Below are 18,587 nucleotides of genomic sequence, written 5' to 3' on the forward strand. Positions count from 1 at the left end.
TATTTTATTTTAGAGAATCACCTGACAAAATAAATTGAGAATTATTTCTCTCTGAAAATTGTTTAGCACAACCCCTACTGGATTTAGCAGCAGCTCTAGGAGCTCTACCAGCTAAAGGCACCTTTGGTTAATGCTCTGCTTTTTGGTAGCAGCTTAAGCTTCCACCGAGGAGAAAGCAACGAAGCTGCCACGTGTTACCTTCGCTGGACTTATCAGGCCAGCCAGCCAGCTGATCCCCTCTATCACCAAACCAGTCTAACAGTATTTTTTTCTCAGAACGAACCAGGTACGACGGTGTTTTTCAGCCAAGTTGAAGAGGAGCGAACGGGGCCTTAAAACATACCCACACGGCCACACCACACGCGTACGCGGCATTCTCCTCGGTGCGTGTTCCTCTCTGAGTCTCGGCGACGACGAAACGAACACACCGAGTAGAGTCAGCGATGAATCCCTTCGCGAAGAAACCAACTCCGCGAGGTATGATCCATCCCCAATCCTCCTCCCCCGCTTATCGGCAGGAATTCGATCGAATTCGGCTTTAGTTGCGCGATCCCCGCCTCGATCGTGCTTGAGTTCGGTTGGTTACAGGTCGCCGGTCGCCGCTGCGTGCCTTGAGTCTGAATAAATCCGTTTGCTCGGGAGGGGAGTAGGCGAGGAGCTTAGGGCTCTGCGCACCGTGACTAACGCGTGCTCTGTTCGCTCGCTGATAAGGCATGGCTGAAAATACTATTGACCGATTTGTTTACGGAAGAAAAATAGCGTTCGTTAGCTGAAAAATACGGCTTATAAGTCAAGTGAACGGGACGGCTGTAGTCCAGTTCTGGACTTCTGGATTCTAATTTTGGCTCTGGTTATTATGCAGAGGTGATGCGGAGCAGCAAGCCGGACCTGACGAATGCTACACGAGGTAATTGGTCCCTCTCTGGTGGCGCGCTTATCACAGACAATGAAAATTGTTTCTGCCTTGCTTACTTAGAGCATCCAGTGTTACATGTAATGAGTTCACTTTGCATCTAACACAATTATGTGGGCTGGGCAGAAACACCTGTTCCTGCTGCTACAATTGTTCACATCAACAGTAATGTTGTAATGAAACTTTCAGGGCTCTTATTTTGAGAAAACTAGATAATAGGTGTTCTAATTTTATTAACGTTATATATGTATATACCGAAAATGTCCAATCCCTTAATCTTTTTTTCATTGAGTTTATTTATTTGAAACCGTACCTGTGAGGAGTTGAGAGTCAGCTTGAATCATGAAACATGAAGGAATATATCAGCCTGTATCTAGGCTTAGTCTGTGGTTACATGTACCATCTTCTTTTTGAACGTAATGGCAGGAGCTCTGCCTTTCAATTAAGAAGAGAGGAGGTCTATATATATAGAATTGGCAAGGGCCAACTCTTCCGCGAGCAACCCACAGGATGGGAAAGAAAAAAAACACATAGCTCACAAAATAATGACTGTATGTTTATTTAATGCCTGGGATGTCTCATCTGCAGGGATCGAGAGGGACATTGCGTCATTACAGAAAGAGGTATGATAATTCAGTCATATTAGTGTGGTTCATAGACAAAATATCCTTATATATATTGACGATTTAGAATTTTCCTTGTATGATCATACTTCATATTCAACTGATGCTTAGGAAGCTCTGTATGTTCTGTTGCTTAAATTATGTCTGCATCGTATCGGATCTATAAATATGTGATAATTTTAAAGTCACCGCCTTTCCATTATGTGGTTCCACTATTCAATTTTGTTGTTGATGCATAGCAATAACAACAGGTTTTCAAACTTTTTTTTTTCAACTACAGGAGAAGAAACTCGTTGCTGAAATTAAAAGGACAGCAAAAACTGGCAATGAGGTTTCTACTCTTATATTATATTCGGTTTCAGCTCCTTATTTTTCTTTATCTAGATCATAGAGTATGGTTTTCCTTTGCTTCTGCAGGCAGCAACAAAAATTCTAGCCTGTCAGTTGATCAGGTTAAGGCAGCAAATTTCTAATTTGCAAGGTAGCCGAGCTCAGATTCGGGGGATTGCGACACATACTCAGGTGAAATGTTGTTCCTTTTGCTTTATTCAATGTGGATTGTCAGGTTAGTTTTTTTATTTTGTGGTAAATCATGTCCTTAGGCAATGCATGCCAACACTTCAGTGGCTACTGGTTTACAAAGTGCAAGCAAAGCAATGGGAGCTTTGAATAAGGTAATATTCTACTGAACTTTTGCGCATGCGTCATTTCATATATATGTTTTTTGAAAAATCATGTATGGATTTTATACAGGAACTAACAGGGTGTATTTTACTTGTAACTTCTATTACGCAGAATACACTTTTTTAAGAATCAAATACATATGTTTTACTGAATGTGTACTTATCTATTTTGCAGCAAATGGAACCTACCAAGCAGATGAAAATAATGAAAGAATTCCAAAAGCAGTCAGCACAAATGGATATGACGGTATGCAAGCTTCTCCAAAGCTTAGCAGAATGATTTCTGGCAATTATACACGTTTTACCTTCTGTTATTCTAGGGAAGTTCTTATGAATGTGATGTGTGCTTGCGCATTAATATTAAATGATGCATGTGAGGGTACACACTGATTAATCTTATGCATTGTGCAGAATGAGATGATGTCTGATTCAATTGACGATGTCTTAGACGATGACCAGGCCGAGGAAGAAACTGAAGAACTTGCTAACCTGGTTATTCGCTGTTTTTTTTTTTCCATTGTTCTTCAATAAGCCCTGTACTTTGCTTTTGATTATTCGTTCTGTTTCTTGCCATTGCCTTTTAGGTTCTGGATGAGATTGGTGTAGACATTGCCTCACAGGTAGTTGAAGATGCTGATTCTTGTATTCCATATTTTATTCCTTTAATAAAAACCTTTTCTATCTTTCCTCTTGTAGTTGTCCTCGGCTCCCAAAGGAAAAATTTCTGGAAAGAAGGTTCAGGTTGATGAAAGGTTTGCTCTATCCTTCACCCACAACTCTACATTGTTTATTGTTTTTCAACTTCCCTCCCCTCTTCATATGGTTACTGTATTATTTTTTCCACCTGAAATCACTACCAAAGGCCAGGATAAAAATTTAGCTCTCTGACTTATTTTTGCGTTCAATGAAATAATTAAGATATTTCTAAGGCTCTATCCCCTGTATTTAGGGGTGTTCAACAGTGGGTTGGGCAAAACCGTTGGATGCCGAAAATTAGATTAATTAGTCACATGACTATTGCTTTGATTGCTTAGCTTTCATCTCAGACAGTTTCTAATGGTTTGGAAGAAACACGGCTATTGTCTGCATTTCTTGGAAATAGCAAGCACAGGTCTGATGTAGGATTTCACATTCTTTACTTGTATTGACTTTTGAGCATTATTGGTGACATGCTGAGACATCTAGGCAACTTTCACGCACAAAAATGACTGCACAAACATTTCTATGCCGTTTTTTATGCATCTGATTACCTTACCATTGTTTTTCTATATTTATGATTCTTTGTACTTCTAACTAATAATAAGACTAGACTAAGCATACAAGCTGTATACCAACGATTCCTCATGCCGTCTAGTGCCAGCAAGTGCACTATTTACTTCACTGCATACAACATGAATTGCTGGTAGCAAAGACCACACCTTTGCCATGTTACTGAACATTGTGGTCCCTTTGGGTTAAAATAAAAAAATGTTTTGCTTCTCTCATCTGCAGTTCGGAGTTGGAGGAACTAGAGAAGAGACTGGCTGCTCTAAAAAATCCATAAGATCTGTTTTCAGTCCTCTCTCTATGCACATAGCAAGCCTGCCGTGCATCTAGATTCCAAATATTCATTAGACACAAAGTCACTGTGATTTGTATATATCAAATGGAAGATGATGCAAACCCCAAGTTTTTCGGCGAACCCATGTTGCTGCAGTCCGACAGACTATCTCGCATAAGATGGGGCTGTGCTGCCGTATTAGTGACATGATTCAGAGCAAGGGATTCCATAGTCTTGTAAAGAAGTTCGATTATTTTACCTGACAGCCTATTGTTTTTGGTCGTTCGTTACATGACAGCGTTTTGTTTTTGAGCATTGTGGGAACTCACAGTAACGATGGCTGCACGCCAATTTTTTAAGTGTTAATGTTAACGTAAACAATACGTCTCCATTAACCCAGTCTATCCTTGAATTGCTTGCTTTCAGCCTTGCTGGGCATTTCGCGATAACATTGGGACATCGCCATATGTTTTGGGTATGGCCGTATGGACATGGGAGCCAGTGTCCATCATACTCAGGGGCCGACCAAAACCCAATTATGTTTGCTATCTTCCATGCCAGATGAATACTGTATACAGCATCGTAGAGACACTGTTAGTGCGATTTCGTGCTATGTCATTTGCTGTGAGTCTCATGAAAGATTAATTGGTTGTTCATCTAGAATGGAAAAAAGAAAAGGAACCAGTCCATTTTTGGCCCAATTAATCTTTTCCATTCAGCATATGCAGTTGAGACTCCAAGAAATGATAAGAAATAAGAATCGAAAAGGAAAAGATTATCTATGAATACGACAGCACCAGTGAATACGATAGCATTTGCTCTTTTAAATGCTAAGAATCTTTTCTTGTCATTCCTCTTTGGCCCAATTAATCTTTTCATTCAGCATACCTAAAGTGATTGAGTGAATACGACACATTCAGCTCGAAGACATGAGTGAATTTTGATGTTAGTGAAATTTTCTTAGCATTTCCTCTCTCTCTCTCTCTCTCTCTCTCTCTCTCTCTCTCTCTCTCTCTCTTCCATTCAGCATATGCAGTTTGGGGTCAAAATTGAACAAACGGAAGAGTTGATCGGGTGTTAATTTCCTCTTTACCCAGTTTTGGTCATGGAACTATTCCTCATTGTTAATCAACATACTCTTTTCATCCAGAAAAAAAAATGTAATTCTAGATTTGAATCGAGTCAAATTTTCATAAATTTGACTAAATCTATAAAAAAATAACTTTTGTGTTTTACTAAAAAAATATATTCTGCAATTAGTCTAATGATAGTTATAAATGCTAGCGCTTTATGTATGGATTTGGTTAAACCTAAAATTATTTGACTTAAAAAAAGAGAATTACATTCTTTTTTGGAGGAAGTATTCCATTCTTCAAAGGGTTATGTGAATTGGTACCGTTATAATTTTCAAAGTTTAAGAACTACAATTACTATTCATCTATTCTTAATTTTACCATTACAATTCTTTGTTTCTTTGAAATACGTCATGGTGTACGCTTGGGAAGGTGTTAGGCCCACTGCAGGCGTACATGGTGTCATCGTATTTTCATATGGACAAAACTGCCCCTCCACCTTTCTCTCTGTCACTCACATGTGGACCTATCGGTGTTTTGTAAACCAAACTAGTAAACTTATACGATTGCCATGCTTCTCTAGGAAGATGATGGCAGCATCCAAAAGACACGAGGATTTATACTGGTTCAGGCCGGAGCCTTACGTCCAGTCTCAGAGATGATCGAGTGCGTGTTCCTCGCTTGAATGCTATGAAGTTATTACAATGGGGGGTGCAAGAATGGTGGAAGAGGTAGGAGAGCTAGAGCTAGGAGATGGACTGCCTGAAGGGAAACCTTAGGAGCCCACTGCGGTGTGAATGTGTTGAAGATGAAGATCTCTGGATAGGATGCCCTGGTTGCTCTTATATAGAGTTCGAGGCCAGGGCATGTACAAAGAAGGAGGTTCTCCCGACCGAGGGGTCGTGAGCTTGAGGGAGGGGCCTAGCTAACTTGGCTTGCAAGCTACGCCGTCTTGTGGTGCACGTCTGGGCATGGTTGTCGTCATGGTCTTGAGCCCACATCGCGGTAAGGTGTGGCGTGATGCTACTGTGCCGGTCATGGTGGCGCTATTGGCACAGTTGTGGTTCGCCAGCCGTCCTGTGCGACGTGGCCTCCATCATGGTCTTCGTCATCGTCTCCTGTGTATATGACATGTTTGCGGGCTTGTGAACCTAGTGTTTAATCTAGAAAATGAGGTATAAGTGTTTAACTCAACATGATACAAGATAACCCTTATTTGGAGGTGTGAAAAAACTTGTCCTTGGATCAAACTGAGTTAAATATCTTTGTCAAGTGTTCTAGATTGAACCAAATTTGGAAAAATGATCCTCACCCCATTGATTGACATGGATAATCTTAACCTATCTAAAATTGAACCTTTGTGGTCATTGATGACAAAGGGGGAGAAGTAAACATAGTGAAAAGATGACATAGATGACATAGGGGGAGAAATATGAAAGTAAGAGAATCAATTAAAATTTGAGCACACAAGTAGGGGAGCAAGCTCATAAACTTGATTGATGCATTTGAATGTGCATTCACATATGCTTGCTTGCATTGAAAAGTTTAAATTCAATATACATGCTTGTGTGGTGTATGCTAGTTGTAGGTTTGTATGATGAAATGAAAAACTAGCATGCATAGGTGGTAGTTAGATATGACTTGCTTTGCTTTCATAAGTGGTACTAGAACCTTGCTTCTAATGTTGATCTCACGAGGTATCTAGTTCTTGTTTTTGCAAATGGTATCTAACTAGCAATGGTGTTAAGGATGGTATATTTGGTGCACTCCGATTAGTATCACACTTCAAAGGTCCATCTCTTATACCTTAGCATCATTTGGTAGACATTACTCTCCCACAACTCAAATCTATAAATATGTGTAAGCTTTAATCTAAACTCTTAGCACATATGTAGGAGGAGCAAATGCTACCAATGGGGGTTCATGAAACTTGTCTAAATCCTTTACACATGGTAAAAATGCTTGGGCAAGCAATATGGATTCAAATTCGAATTTATTTCATATCTTTGTGGAGGTTGTCATCAATTACCAAAAAGGAGAAGATTGAAAGCCCTAGTTTGGTTTTGGCTAATTGATGAAACATATTTGGACTAATCCTTGCATCTAAGTGTGTGACTAGATAGGATGGTCCAATCCAAGTGAAGGAGCTAGGTGGCACTCATGGATAGAGATGGCCACATAAAATGACGATCATGGTGATGGTGTGAACACGTGTGATGATCAAGCTCTGAGATTTGGAAAAGAAGAAAGAGGAAAACAAAATGGGCTAAAGAAAAAGGTGATTTTCATAGGGCCATTTTGTTTTTGGTGATCGAGATACTATAAAGAGTGTGATCACATTTAGGATAGATGATCATACTATTAAGAGAGAAGTTCTTATCGAACAACTCGATCATCTAGTGCCACTAGGTGTTGGAAAACTTGCATATGCATTTTAGGCCTAGTGCACAATCGGTGAGAAGTGAATAACCTTTGAAAAAATGATTGTGAAAATTCTAACACACTTGCACGTGATAGTGAAACACTTGAAATGTTAGCATATTTGCAAAGGTGGTGAAAAAGGTGAAGAAAAGGAGGCATTGCCAGGCTCGGTGTGCTGCCCTGGGGGGCACTACCATGCCCTATTAGGTGCACTGCCACCCCTATGGTAGTGACTGGCTGAGTAGGCCAAGGAGGAGGTGCTCGGGTGGGGCACCGCCACCCCTAGGGCGGTGCCCACCTAGACGTGGCTGAAAGGAGCTAGAGCTAAGGCTGGCAGCGGAAGGGGCGGTGGCACCGCCACTGGCGGGATGGTGCACCGCCGAAGGCACTGCCACCTTGTCCGGTGCCACCGCCACTTTTATGCAGAGAGCAAGGGAAATGGGGTTGGTCATCGCCAATGTCACTGCCGTGCCTAGGGTGGTGAACCACCATATTTTTCTAGAGACTGGTGTTTGCGGGCAGTTGGCCAGGTGGTCACTGCAGCCCAGGGGTGGTGCCACCACCACCCTAGCCAGTGACCATGGCCAGTCAAACTAGCCATTGAGTCGACCATTGGAGGGGCACCGCCACCCCTAGATGAAAGGTCCTAATGGCTAGAGGGGGGGGGGGTGAATAGCCTATTAAAAATTTGTAACAACCCAAAAATCCATACACCAAAAATACCAACTACAAAATTTTTCTAAAAACTCCCATGTGATTATGAGTGTCATGTATAGTAACCCAACCTAAGAGATGCATTAGGTCTAACCCCAACCCAAATTAACACATAAGCATGGCATGTCATTAGTTAATTGTGTTTATTTAAATTCTAACAAATAAAGTGTTGCATACATTGATTATTCAAAATGTGATTTGGATTTCCATTTGAGTTATGATATGCTTAACAACTCCAATAAAATAATAAACCATAAAATAATTAAAACTCAAACCAGGGAATAAAGGTTTAAAGAGAAAAGAACTAATTCTATTTTTGTATAACAAAAACCACACCTATTTTTGTTATACAAAATAGCTAAATAAATACCTAGTATTTTTATAAGTGTGTTGTGGGCCTCATATCAAAACTCCAATGAATATGGTGCACCAATTTGGAATCCAAATTTAAAAAAAACCAAATTTGAATTCAAATCAAGGAAGAAGAAAAAGAAAACAGAAAAAGAAAAAGGGAAGAAGAAGGCCTCGCAGGCTCGGCCTGCTCGGCCCGCGCCAGCCAGCCAGTCTAACCGGCCTGCCAACCCCCTTCCCGTCTTCCTAGCATGCGCGTGGCCCACGAGCCAGCCCAGCACGCCCGCGCGCCCTCCGCTCACCTGCTGCCGCTGCCACATGGGCCCCGCAAGTCAGCCCTCCTATTCATCTTCTCCACGCCACGCCCCCGACCGCTCACGCCGATTTCCCTCTCCGACCGAGCCTCGACAGCGATGGCAGGGGCGGGCCAGGGGGTCACGCCCGGGGCATGACCCTGTCCCCCTTGTGCCGCGCCCACGCAACCTCGTGCCACCATAGGATGCATCGCATGCCTCTCCACCGATCGATCACCGTCCGCCATGGAAGCTTGGTGCTCGGCTATAAAAGCCCGGCCTCAGTTGCCCTAGCCCCCTGAGCTCTCAATGCCCCGCCGCCACTTTGTGGCCACCCTCTGCACACCCAAGCCAAGAGAGAGAGCCAAGAGAGGAAGAAGGAAGGGAGCGGGAGAAAGAGGAAGGAGCCACCAATGGAGCACCTCTGAAGCTGCCGAAGCAGGGACAACGCCATGACGCTGCATGACACTGCACGACTTTCAGAGCTGCACGGCCGCAACTTGCCACTGCATCGCCATCCCCTCTTCCACAACACCTACGGTGAGCCCCCGGTTCTTCCCCTACTCGCCGCCAGACCCTGCTACTCTGGCCATGGCGCTCCATACCGTGAGCGCGTTGGCCAGGGCCGTCTTCGGCCTCTGGGAAACACACGCACCCACGTGCACACCCGCGACCATGCCGTGACCACCCCGCTAGAGCCCCGTAGTTCACCCGCGTGCCTCACCGTCGTCACCATGTTGCCGTGGCCACCGGGAAGTCCCTACCGGCCACCTGGGAACCCAAAGCCTCGCCTTGAGCCCTAGACGCCTTCACCGTGCACCCACGGAACCGTGGAAGCCCCTATTTGCCCAGCCAAGCCACTAGAGAGCCTGCATGCACGACCTCACCACCGGCGAGCACTGCCAAGCCGCCAGCCGCCGTGGCCAACGCCCTGGAAGGCCCCGACCACCACTTAGACCCTAGCATCATGATCGCCTTGGCCAAGGAAAGCCTATCCCCTCCCCAATTGGACACCAGCGCCGCCATAGAGGCTCACTAGCGAGCACGCCACCAGCGGGAGCACAGCCACGGGAGAAACAGGGGAGACTCCCCTCGCCGGCTGTCAGTGCCTGCACCCGGTGCACATGAACCGCGCCTAAGAGAAGAAGGGTGGACTCGGTCCACCGTAGACCTGTCTGCGGCCCATGGACCAGCACCTCTTGGTCCACCATGAGCCACGCTCATGCCCGCGAGCCATGGACCATGGCCCAGTAGAGGCCTAGGGATGTGACGTGGCAGCACCATAGCATGCCACATGGCGGGCCAAGCCCGGCCTAAACCGGCCTAACCCGAGCCCACCAGGGCCTGTTTGAGACCTGGCCCATGTTGACCATTGACCTAGCCCCACATGTCAATGACACGGTCACTCTGGACCCACATGTCAGATGCTGATGTCATGCTGATGTCACACGGGACCCACACGTCAGAAGCCAACACAACCGGGGTGACGTCATGCTGACATCATGATGACATCTGCTGCTGATGTCAGCAGCCAGGCCCCACATGTTAGTGACTCTGACCGTTGACCATTGACCATTGACTCACCATTGACTAATGTTGACTTTGACCGGACCCACATGTCAGTGACCCAAGAGTCCCTGGACCCACCTGTAAGAACTGATGACGTTGCTGACATCATTCTGACGTCAGCTGGACCCCACCTGTCAGCTCGGAACCGAGATGATGATGTCATGCTGACGTCAGCATGCCACGTGGACCCATCACTGTGTGACACATGTTAGCCCAGGTTTAATTCAGCCTTTTCCATTTTTAGAAATGATTTAAACTTCGAAAATTCATAAGTAATTCATACAACCTCGGAAAAATATGAAACCAGGACAAAAAATCATCTAAAATCGAGCTCTACGCAATGAACCCATGATTGAGTGCATTTGGCTCTTTTGAATTTTCATTGCTTCTTTGTGCTATTCTATAGATGTCGCTAACGCGACTATAATGCGATCGTTTGTAGACTCAGAGGGGAACCAGACAGACGAGGATCGTGAGTACCGTGAGGAGTACGGAGACAACTACACTGAAGGTGCCACATCCCACCCAATCTCGTAGCACCTATTATGCATGGCTAATATAGAACTGCTATTGCTTCACTTTTACTGCTACAGTCATTTCATGATAGGAATTGCATGGTAGTATGCTTACTTGAAGGCCTTTACCTTGACGCAACCTTACCCCAGCATACCCTGCTATTAGGCTAGACACACGCTCACTGCTATATATATTTCATTACTTATACTTCTACTATGCTTATACTACATGCGTGGTGGAAACTGGTGTTATCTGGACTATGGGGAGAGTGCTGCGTGTGTGACTTGGGTGTGTGGAGGGTGAGGGTTGTGTCGACCAAGTTGGAGTATACAATGAGCCTGGGGCAAGTCTTGCCATGTGGTGCTACCTGGGCACCCCTGGAATGGATACCTGTGGTGGGTAAATGGTATATGAGGTGGTCCTGGGTGTGAACCTGTGATAGGAGGAGCCCGGGATGGAGGTGTTGTGGTGGCACGATAAATGGAAACCCTGATGAAGACATTCTGGCTTGGTCACCCCTAAGGACTTACTAGTACTCAGATTCACTAGGAAGCCTTACGTACCACTCACCCTATATGGTGCGGGACGGCCGGACTACTTGGTAGGATATTGCCACTACTGCTAGGTTGATAGCGGACAGTGTAAGGAGATATGGGGCATGGAGGATTTCCCCCACACCCTTCCAAGACTTCATGGAGACCTTGTGGACCCAACTCATGACTCACAGTTTCAGCCACCCCTGACTAGACTTGGGGTGTACCATGGCTGAATGGTAGAGTGGCATTATCCTAGGCTAGCAAGCGGCCAGAATTAGCCCAGTTGACGACAATCAGCGAGGAAGGTGGATCTTGTGGTTATGTAAAACCTCTGCAGAGTGTATGGTTGATCGATTGATACATGTGCTGACTTGTCAGCTATGGACCTTTCCTGGGTTTCGCTTAAACTAGATAGTGAGATGAGTCCTTCTCTTCTTCCCCCATAAGAGAGTGTCGGTCGTAGCCAGGGGCTATGGGCCTTGAGGCAGTGCCGAGAGGGAGTTGGCCTGTCGACTAAGCGATGGTATGGTGTTGATGGAGATGGTGGTATATTGATCCCAGGATCAAAACCTGACTCTGGAATGGGAATGGGGTGGAATGTGTGTGGGAATGGTGTTAAAACTTGACTACACTTTTATATACTTGATATGCTAAATACATAGGAAACCCCAGCCTTATAGGTTCCTTTTGACTATATCCAACTTGCATCCAAATTCCACAAAGCAATGCTCATAGGGTTGGGAGTGGCCAGTACAAATTGTACTGATAAATTTTGGCACACAGGTTCTGCTGAGGAGTATAGCTCCGAGGAGTTTGACGGCTGAGGGATTCATTCCTACACTCGAGTTTGGTGATCTTATCTTCAAGCTATTCTGAATGAATGCTACTGTTGATTCCGCCAATGCGGCGATGTAAATATTTATGTAATTCCACACTATTGTACTCTGATATTATCATTGTATGGATGTGATATTCGACTGGAATTTGGGTAATATGATCTACAACGGTCTTATTACACTTCAACGCTGTGGATTTCCCTTCATGGAAATTGGGGTCGTTTCAGTTGGTATCAGAGCCATACTTGATCATAGGACGAAACCCTTAGAAATGGACGATAGAATAGGACAAGAACAACCCTTCTTTCGGTTATATACTGACCCTGCATTTACTTTTATGCAAGGCTTATCTATTATTAACCTGCTAACACCTGTTCCTTAAAACATGTAGATGGCAATGAACATCGACTGGCCGCCTCTAGGACCGCTACCACTGGACCACACCAAGCTTACCTTCGACCTACATGAGCTTGGGGGTTTTGCATAGACCCTCTGCTGAGTTCTCGTCACGTTAGGTGTCCCCGACGAGCTTGTCAAGGTCACCTGCACCAGGAAGCCAGCTTAGGAAGGAGGAATCAAAGGACCAGTTGTCACCTCAGTCGAGTTCCCAACTAGCACTACCTTACCTTCTGTCCTAGCTTTCACCGAGTTGACTATAGAGGACATAGTCGAGGAGGGACTGCAAGCTATCTCACACAAGGCACTTCGCAGAGTGATGAGGGACCACTACGAGCACCTGAAGATGACAGAGTTACGTCTACTTCCCCAAGCCCTCGACCTCAGCCTTACCCCTAGTGAGCAGAGTTTCGTAGCCGACAGAGTTATCCTTGCCGAGGAGGATAGATGCCTTCATGTCTTAGCTATCCACCTATTGGAGCAGGACAGGTACGTGACCTAGCTGGAGTAGAGGAGACATCAGGACTAGGCCCTTCAGTGGGAGTACCAGGAGCGAGACTCACAGAGAGCATAGGAGTGAGCTAGCCTACTGGAGACAGTTGCCAAGCTACAGGACGAGCTCACCCATTGTGAAGAGGTCCATAGAACCAAGGTCGCAGACTTACAGGACAAAGCCACTAACCTAGGCAATAGGAACTGCTACCTCAATAGCAAGGTCTTGGAGTTGCAGAGAGAGTTGGACGACAAGAAGGCCGAGTTCAACCATAGAGGAGACAGAGAGAGATCCAAGGGGATTGATATGCTGAAGATCCAATCTCGGAATAAGACCATGACTCAAGAGCTAGAGGAGTTCAGGAAGAAGGCCATTTGCAACTAGGGTCACCTAATCGAGGCACTCAGGCAGACCGAGTACCTATAGGACAAGTGTGAGAGGACATGGCATGCTTGGCAGAAGTTTGATAGGAAGCGCCTTAGGGAGATGAAGGGTATGTGGGATCAGCTACCCAAGGAGATTCACAGCAAGACGAAGCCTAGGATAGAGGAGTTTGAGTTAGCCCCGACTCACCTTAACCTAGACACCTGCCCTACCCTACCTGGAGCCAAGCCTACTAAGGAGCTCACCGAGGCCCTGAAGTACGTGTCCCGACTTCACAAGTCTAATGAGGAGATTGAGATCAAGAATAGTCGTATCCCAGCTGCGGTGTATGAGTTAGAGTAGAATGACCCTGTGTGGTCATGAGTCATGTTAGTAGTTTCTGTAAGTTGTACCCCATGATGTACCCCTTATGAGATGTATTATGAGACATTATGCGTAGCACGATTCTCGCACGTCTTCAAGTATAGCTACTGGAGATGATGCTATGTAATAAAACCCATGTAATGAATGTTTTTGGATCTTATTGCATTTTATGGATCTTATTGCTTCTTTGTAATGAGTGTTGGATAGAACAAATGTTTTTCTTTAAATCATCAAAATCATGTAATCATATTAAATTATAAGCACTTATGGCACAAACACTAAATTCTCTATGATCCGTGTTGCAGATGCTGAACCGCTGATCTAATCGCCTGATGAACTGTGGACGTGCGCCCACCCCCAAACCAGTCAAACCAAATGGGGGACGTGGTGGCAACAACCATGGCCATGGACATGGAGGGATACCCTTCCACCTGGAGAATACCCTGCCGCCTGAGGAGAACATTCCTCCACCACCACCACCAAACCTGGCAGAAGTGATGGCACAATAGACCTAGCTTCTTGTAGCTCTTGTTGAAGGAGCAAACCGTCACCAGGGAGGTTAGTAGAATGACTTCCAAAGGAAGCTAGAAGGATTCCTGAAGCTAAGGCCACCTACCTATGATGGCATCGACCCTGACCCGCTTGTAGCCGATGACTGGCTCAAGGAGATGGAGAAGAAGCTTGACCTCACTACTTTCACCGACGATGAGTGTGTTGGAGCAGCCGCACACCAGCACACAAGTGCAGCACGTGCCTGGTGGGACAGTTTTAGTGATTCCCATGAGGACCCTGCCAATATCTCATGGGATGAGTTCACCGAAGCATTCACTGAGTATCACATCCCCAAGGATATCATGGAGGCCAAAGCTAAGGAGTTTTGCAACATCAAGATGGGAAAGGACAGAGTGACTGAGTACACTACTCGTTTCACCAACCTTCTACGCTATGCACCTTCCTATGTTGTGAACTCTGAGAAGGAGAAGCTGTACTATTACCGCAAGGGACTTAATCCGCATATCAAGCTAAAGTTCAGCGGTATTGAGAGTAACACATTGCGTGCTCTGGTGGATCGCTACATCTAGATTGAGAAGGACCATGCTGAAGCTGGAGAAGAGTATAGGGAGAGGAAGCGTAAGCCTGAGGAGTCCCTCCGTGGTTGTGATCGCAAGAGGTTCCACAGAGATGCACCATCCAGGGAACACTCTCACCACAATAGGGATGACAGCCCTGGATCGAGTAGGGGTAGTGGAGGCTACACCGCCAAATACTCCCGCCCTGCTCAGGATCGATACACCTGGGACTGTTATGCTCAGGACCACAACACTCAGGACCATTTCAACCGTCCTCGCTCAGCGAATGAACGCCCAGCATAGAACCGCTCCGCACCAAGCACTGGAAACTGGAAGGCACCCGCGCCAACCCCTATAGGCGGTACACCTTTCACCTACTTCGCTTGTGGCTAGCCAGGTCACAAAGTGGCTGAGTGCCCATAGAACTTAGCTACTCAGAAGTCTTAGTTCAAGGGATCTGCTACCCGAGGACGTCTCAACCATCTAGACGCCGAGGAAGCACAGGCTGCCCCTGACATGGTGTATGGTATGTTTTTAGTTAATGACAATACTGCATCAGTTCTATTTAACTCTAGAGCAACTTGTTCTTACATATCATCCAAGTTTGCACGAGAACATAACCTGCCTGTAACCCCACGTAAAAAGCCTATCATCACTAGCTCACCTTTAGGAGACCTAAAATGCACCCACATCTGCAAGGGAGTGAGTCTTACCGTTGAGGGTCTTATCTTTAAAGCCGACCTAACCCTATTACCTTCCACAAACCTAGATGTCATCTTAGGCATGGATTGGCTAACCCATCACTGAGGTATCATATCATGTTCACCTAGATACGTCCAAGTGACCCACCCATCAGGCCAAGTCATTCGATGTGAACCCTAGTTCGAAAAGTCCACCTCTATCTTGTGTGCCCTTAAAGCTAGTTCAGAATCATAGAAAGAGGAGAAGATAGTTCATGATGTGCCTATGGTCAGAGACTATTCCGATGTATTCCCTAAAGAATTATCGGGTATGCCACCAGACCGTGATGTAGAGTTCATCATTGATCTCTTACCGGGAATAGGACCCATTGCCAAGAGACCCTATCGCATGTCAGTTGATGAACTGGCCGAGCTCAAAAAGCAGCTTGATGAGCTCATCTCAAAGGGATATATCAGACCTAGTGCTTCACCCTGGGGATCCCCCATTCTGTTTGTTAAGAAGAAGGATGGCTCGATGAGAATGTGCATCGACTACCAGAACTTGAACATAGTCACCATCAAGAACAAGTACCCCCTGCTAAGGATTGATGATCTGCTTGATCAGTTTCGAGGTGCCAAGTATTTCTCCAAGATTGACCTCAGATCCAGCTATCATTAGATGAAGATTCGTGAGAGTGACATCTCGAAGACAGCTTTCGTGACTAGGTATGGGCAGTTTGAGTTCACCATGGTGTCCTTTGGACTCACGAATGCTCCCGCATACTTCATGAACATGATGAATAAGGTTTTCATGGATGAACTAGATAAGTTCATGGTAGTATTCATTGATGACATCCTTGTCTATTCACCCACCGCTGAAGAACATGAACATCATCTGAGAACGGTGCTTGAGAAACTAGCCCAACATCAGCTCTACACAAAGTTCAGCAAATGCGAATTTTGGCTATAGGAAGTTGCCTTCTTAGGCCATGTATTATTAGCTAAAGGTGTCGTAGTTGACCCGGCCAAGATTGAAGCTATGAAAGAGTGGGATCAACCTCGTAATGTGACAGAAGTCAGAAGCTTCTTGGGATTGGCTAGATATTATCGCTGATTCATTGAGAACTTCTCCAAGATAGCCCGTCCAATGACCAACCTTCTGAAGAAGACTAAGGAGTTTGAATGGACACCCAAGTGTGAACAAAGCTTCCAGGAATTGAAACAGAAGCTTACCACAACTCCTGTGCTAGCATTGCCTGATATCAGCAAAGATTTCATAGTCTATTGTGATGCATCCCATCAAGGACTTGGTTGTGTACTGATGCAAGATGGAAGAGTGATAGCATATGCTTCTCGATAGTTGAAAGAACACGAGAACTGTTACCCTACTCATGATCTTGAGTTAGCAGCAGTTGTGCACGCCTTGAAGATCTGGAGACACTACTTGATAGGCAACAAGTGTGATATCTATAAGGATCACAAGAGCTTGAAGTACTTTTTTACTCAGGAAGATCTAAATATGAGGCAACGTCGATGGCTAGAATTGATCAAGGACTATGACCTAGAAATTCACTATCATCCGGGAAAAGCTAATGTAGTCGTAGATGCTCTCAGTCGCAAGAGTTACTATCACGCCTTGATCACTGAATCCGTACCACCTGAGCTCAAGGAAGAGATTGATGATTTCCAACTAGAGATGCTACCGCATGGCTTGTTGAATGAGCTTCGCATATAGTATGATCTCACAGATCACATCCGTCAAGCTCAGAAAGGTTGCGAAGAGATCGAATATCTCTGTGGTCTGATGAAACTAGGCTACAAGACCAACCACCAAGAAGGTGAACAAGGAACCATCTGGTTCAAGAACAGAATCTGTGTTCCATCTGACCCAGTACTACGAGAGGAAATTCTATCAGAAGCTCACGATTCCAAGTACTGTATTCACCCTGGAGGCTCAAAAATGTATCAAGGCGTGAAGAAACACTTTTGGTGGAAAGGCATGAAGACAGACATTGCAGGACATGTGGCATGTTGTGACACCTGCAATAGAGTCAAGGCTGAACATCAAAGGCCTGCAGGTTTGCTAAAGCCTCTTGACATTCCTGAGTGGAAATGGGAGAGCATATCCATGGATTTCATAGTTGGATTGCCCTGTTTGCAGAAAGGCAATGATTCCATCTAGGTGATTGTTGATCGCTTGACCAAGATTGCTCACTTTGTACCAGTTAAGGCCAAGACCAATGCCGAAAAATTAGCAGATCTATATATTGAGCATATCCTTAGACTACATGGAGCTCCTTCTAGTATTGTATCTGATCGTGGTCCTCAGTTTGTGTCTCAATTCTAGGAAGCTTTGCACAAGTCCATTGGAACCAAACTTGATTTCAGTACCGCTTATCACCCACAGATAGATGGATAGACAGAACGAGTAAATCAGATCTTAGAAGACATGCTTTGCGCTAGTGTACTGAATTATGGCTCTGATTGGGAGAAATGCCTACCCTATGCAGAGTTCTCTTACAACAACAGCTACCAAGCCAGTATTAAGATGTCACCATTTGAAGCTCTGTATGGCAAACCATGTAAGACACCTCTGATGTGGTCCCAATCGGGAGAAAGATCATTCTTTGACTCCGCAAAAATTCAAGATGCAGAAGAAGGAGTTGCGCAAGTAAAGGAGAACTTGAGAATTGCCCAAAGTCGATACAAGAGCTATGCTGACCAAAGAAGAAGAGAACTTGAGTTCCATGTGGGGGACTTCGTCTATCTCAAAGTATCCCCGCTACGTGGAACTGTCAGATTCCATGTGAAAGGAAAGCTTGCCCCTAGATTTGTTGGCCCATACAGGATTTGCAAGAGGATTGGAAAGCTCGCCTACAAACTTGAGCTACCTGAGGAATTGGTGGGTGTACATCCCGTATTCCATGTCTCATAGCTACGCAAGTGTTTGAGAGTGCCCGATGAAGTAGTTCCAATAGATACACTTGACATTCAAGATACACTTGAGTATAAAGAACATCCTATCAGAATTCTGGGCAGAGATACCAAAGAGACCCAAAGCAAGACTATTCCTATGTGTAAGATCCAATGGAGCAATCACATAGAGAGAGAAGCAACATGGGAGAAAGAGTCT

General features: G+C 45.2%; 1 protein-coding gene across 1 annotated transcript; it reads left to right on the plus strand.

Moving 5' to 3' along the window:
• The first annotated feature begins 325 nt into the window (after nucleotides 1–325).
• LOC136538963 (vacuolar protein sorting-associated protein 2 homolog 3-like) lies at nucleotides 326–4,192 on the plus strand. Its single transcript, XM_066530883.1, has 11 exons — nucleotides 326–477; nucleotides 863–907; nucleotides 1,502–1,536; nucleotides 1,817–1,867; nucleotides 1,954–2,058; nucleotides 2,139–2,210; nucleotides 2,395–2,466; nucleotides 2,631–2,711; nucleotides 2,804–2,839; nucleotides 2,916–2,971; nucleotides 3,711–4,192. Exons 1-11 carry the CDS (start codon nucleotides 444–446, stop codon nucleotides 3,760–3,762), a joined length of 639 nt encoding a protein of 212 aa, XP_066386980.1. The 5' UTR covers nucleotides 326–443; the 3' UTR covers nucleotides 3,763–4,192.
• Nucleotides 4,193–18,587: the final 14,395 nt, after the last annotated feature.

The sequence above is a fragment of the Miscanthus floridulus genome, chromosome 2, assembly GCF_019320115.1.
Source record: "Miscanthus floridulus cultivar M001 chromosome 2, ASM1932011v1, whole genome shotgun sequence".
Classification (NCBI taxonomy): Eukaryota; Viridiplantae; Streptophyta; class Magnoliopsida; order Poales; family Poaceae; genus Miscanthus; species Miscanthus floridulus.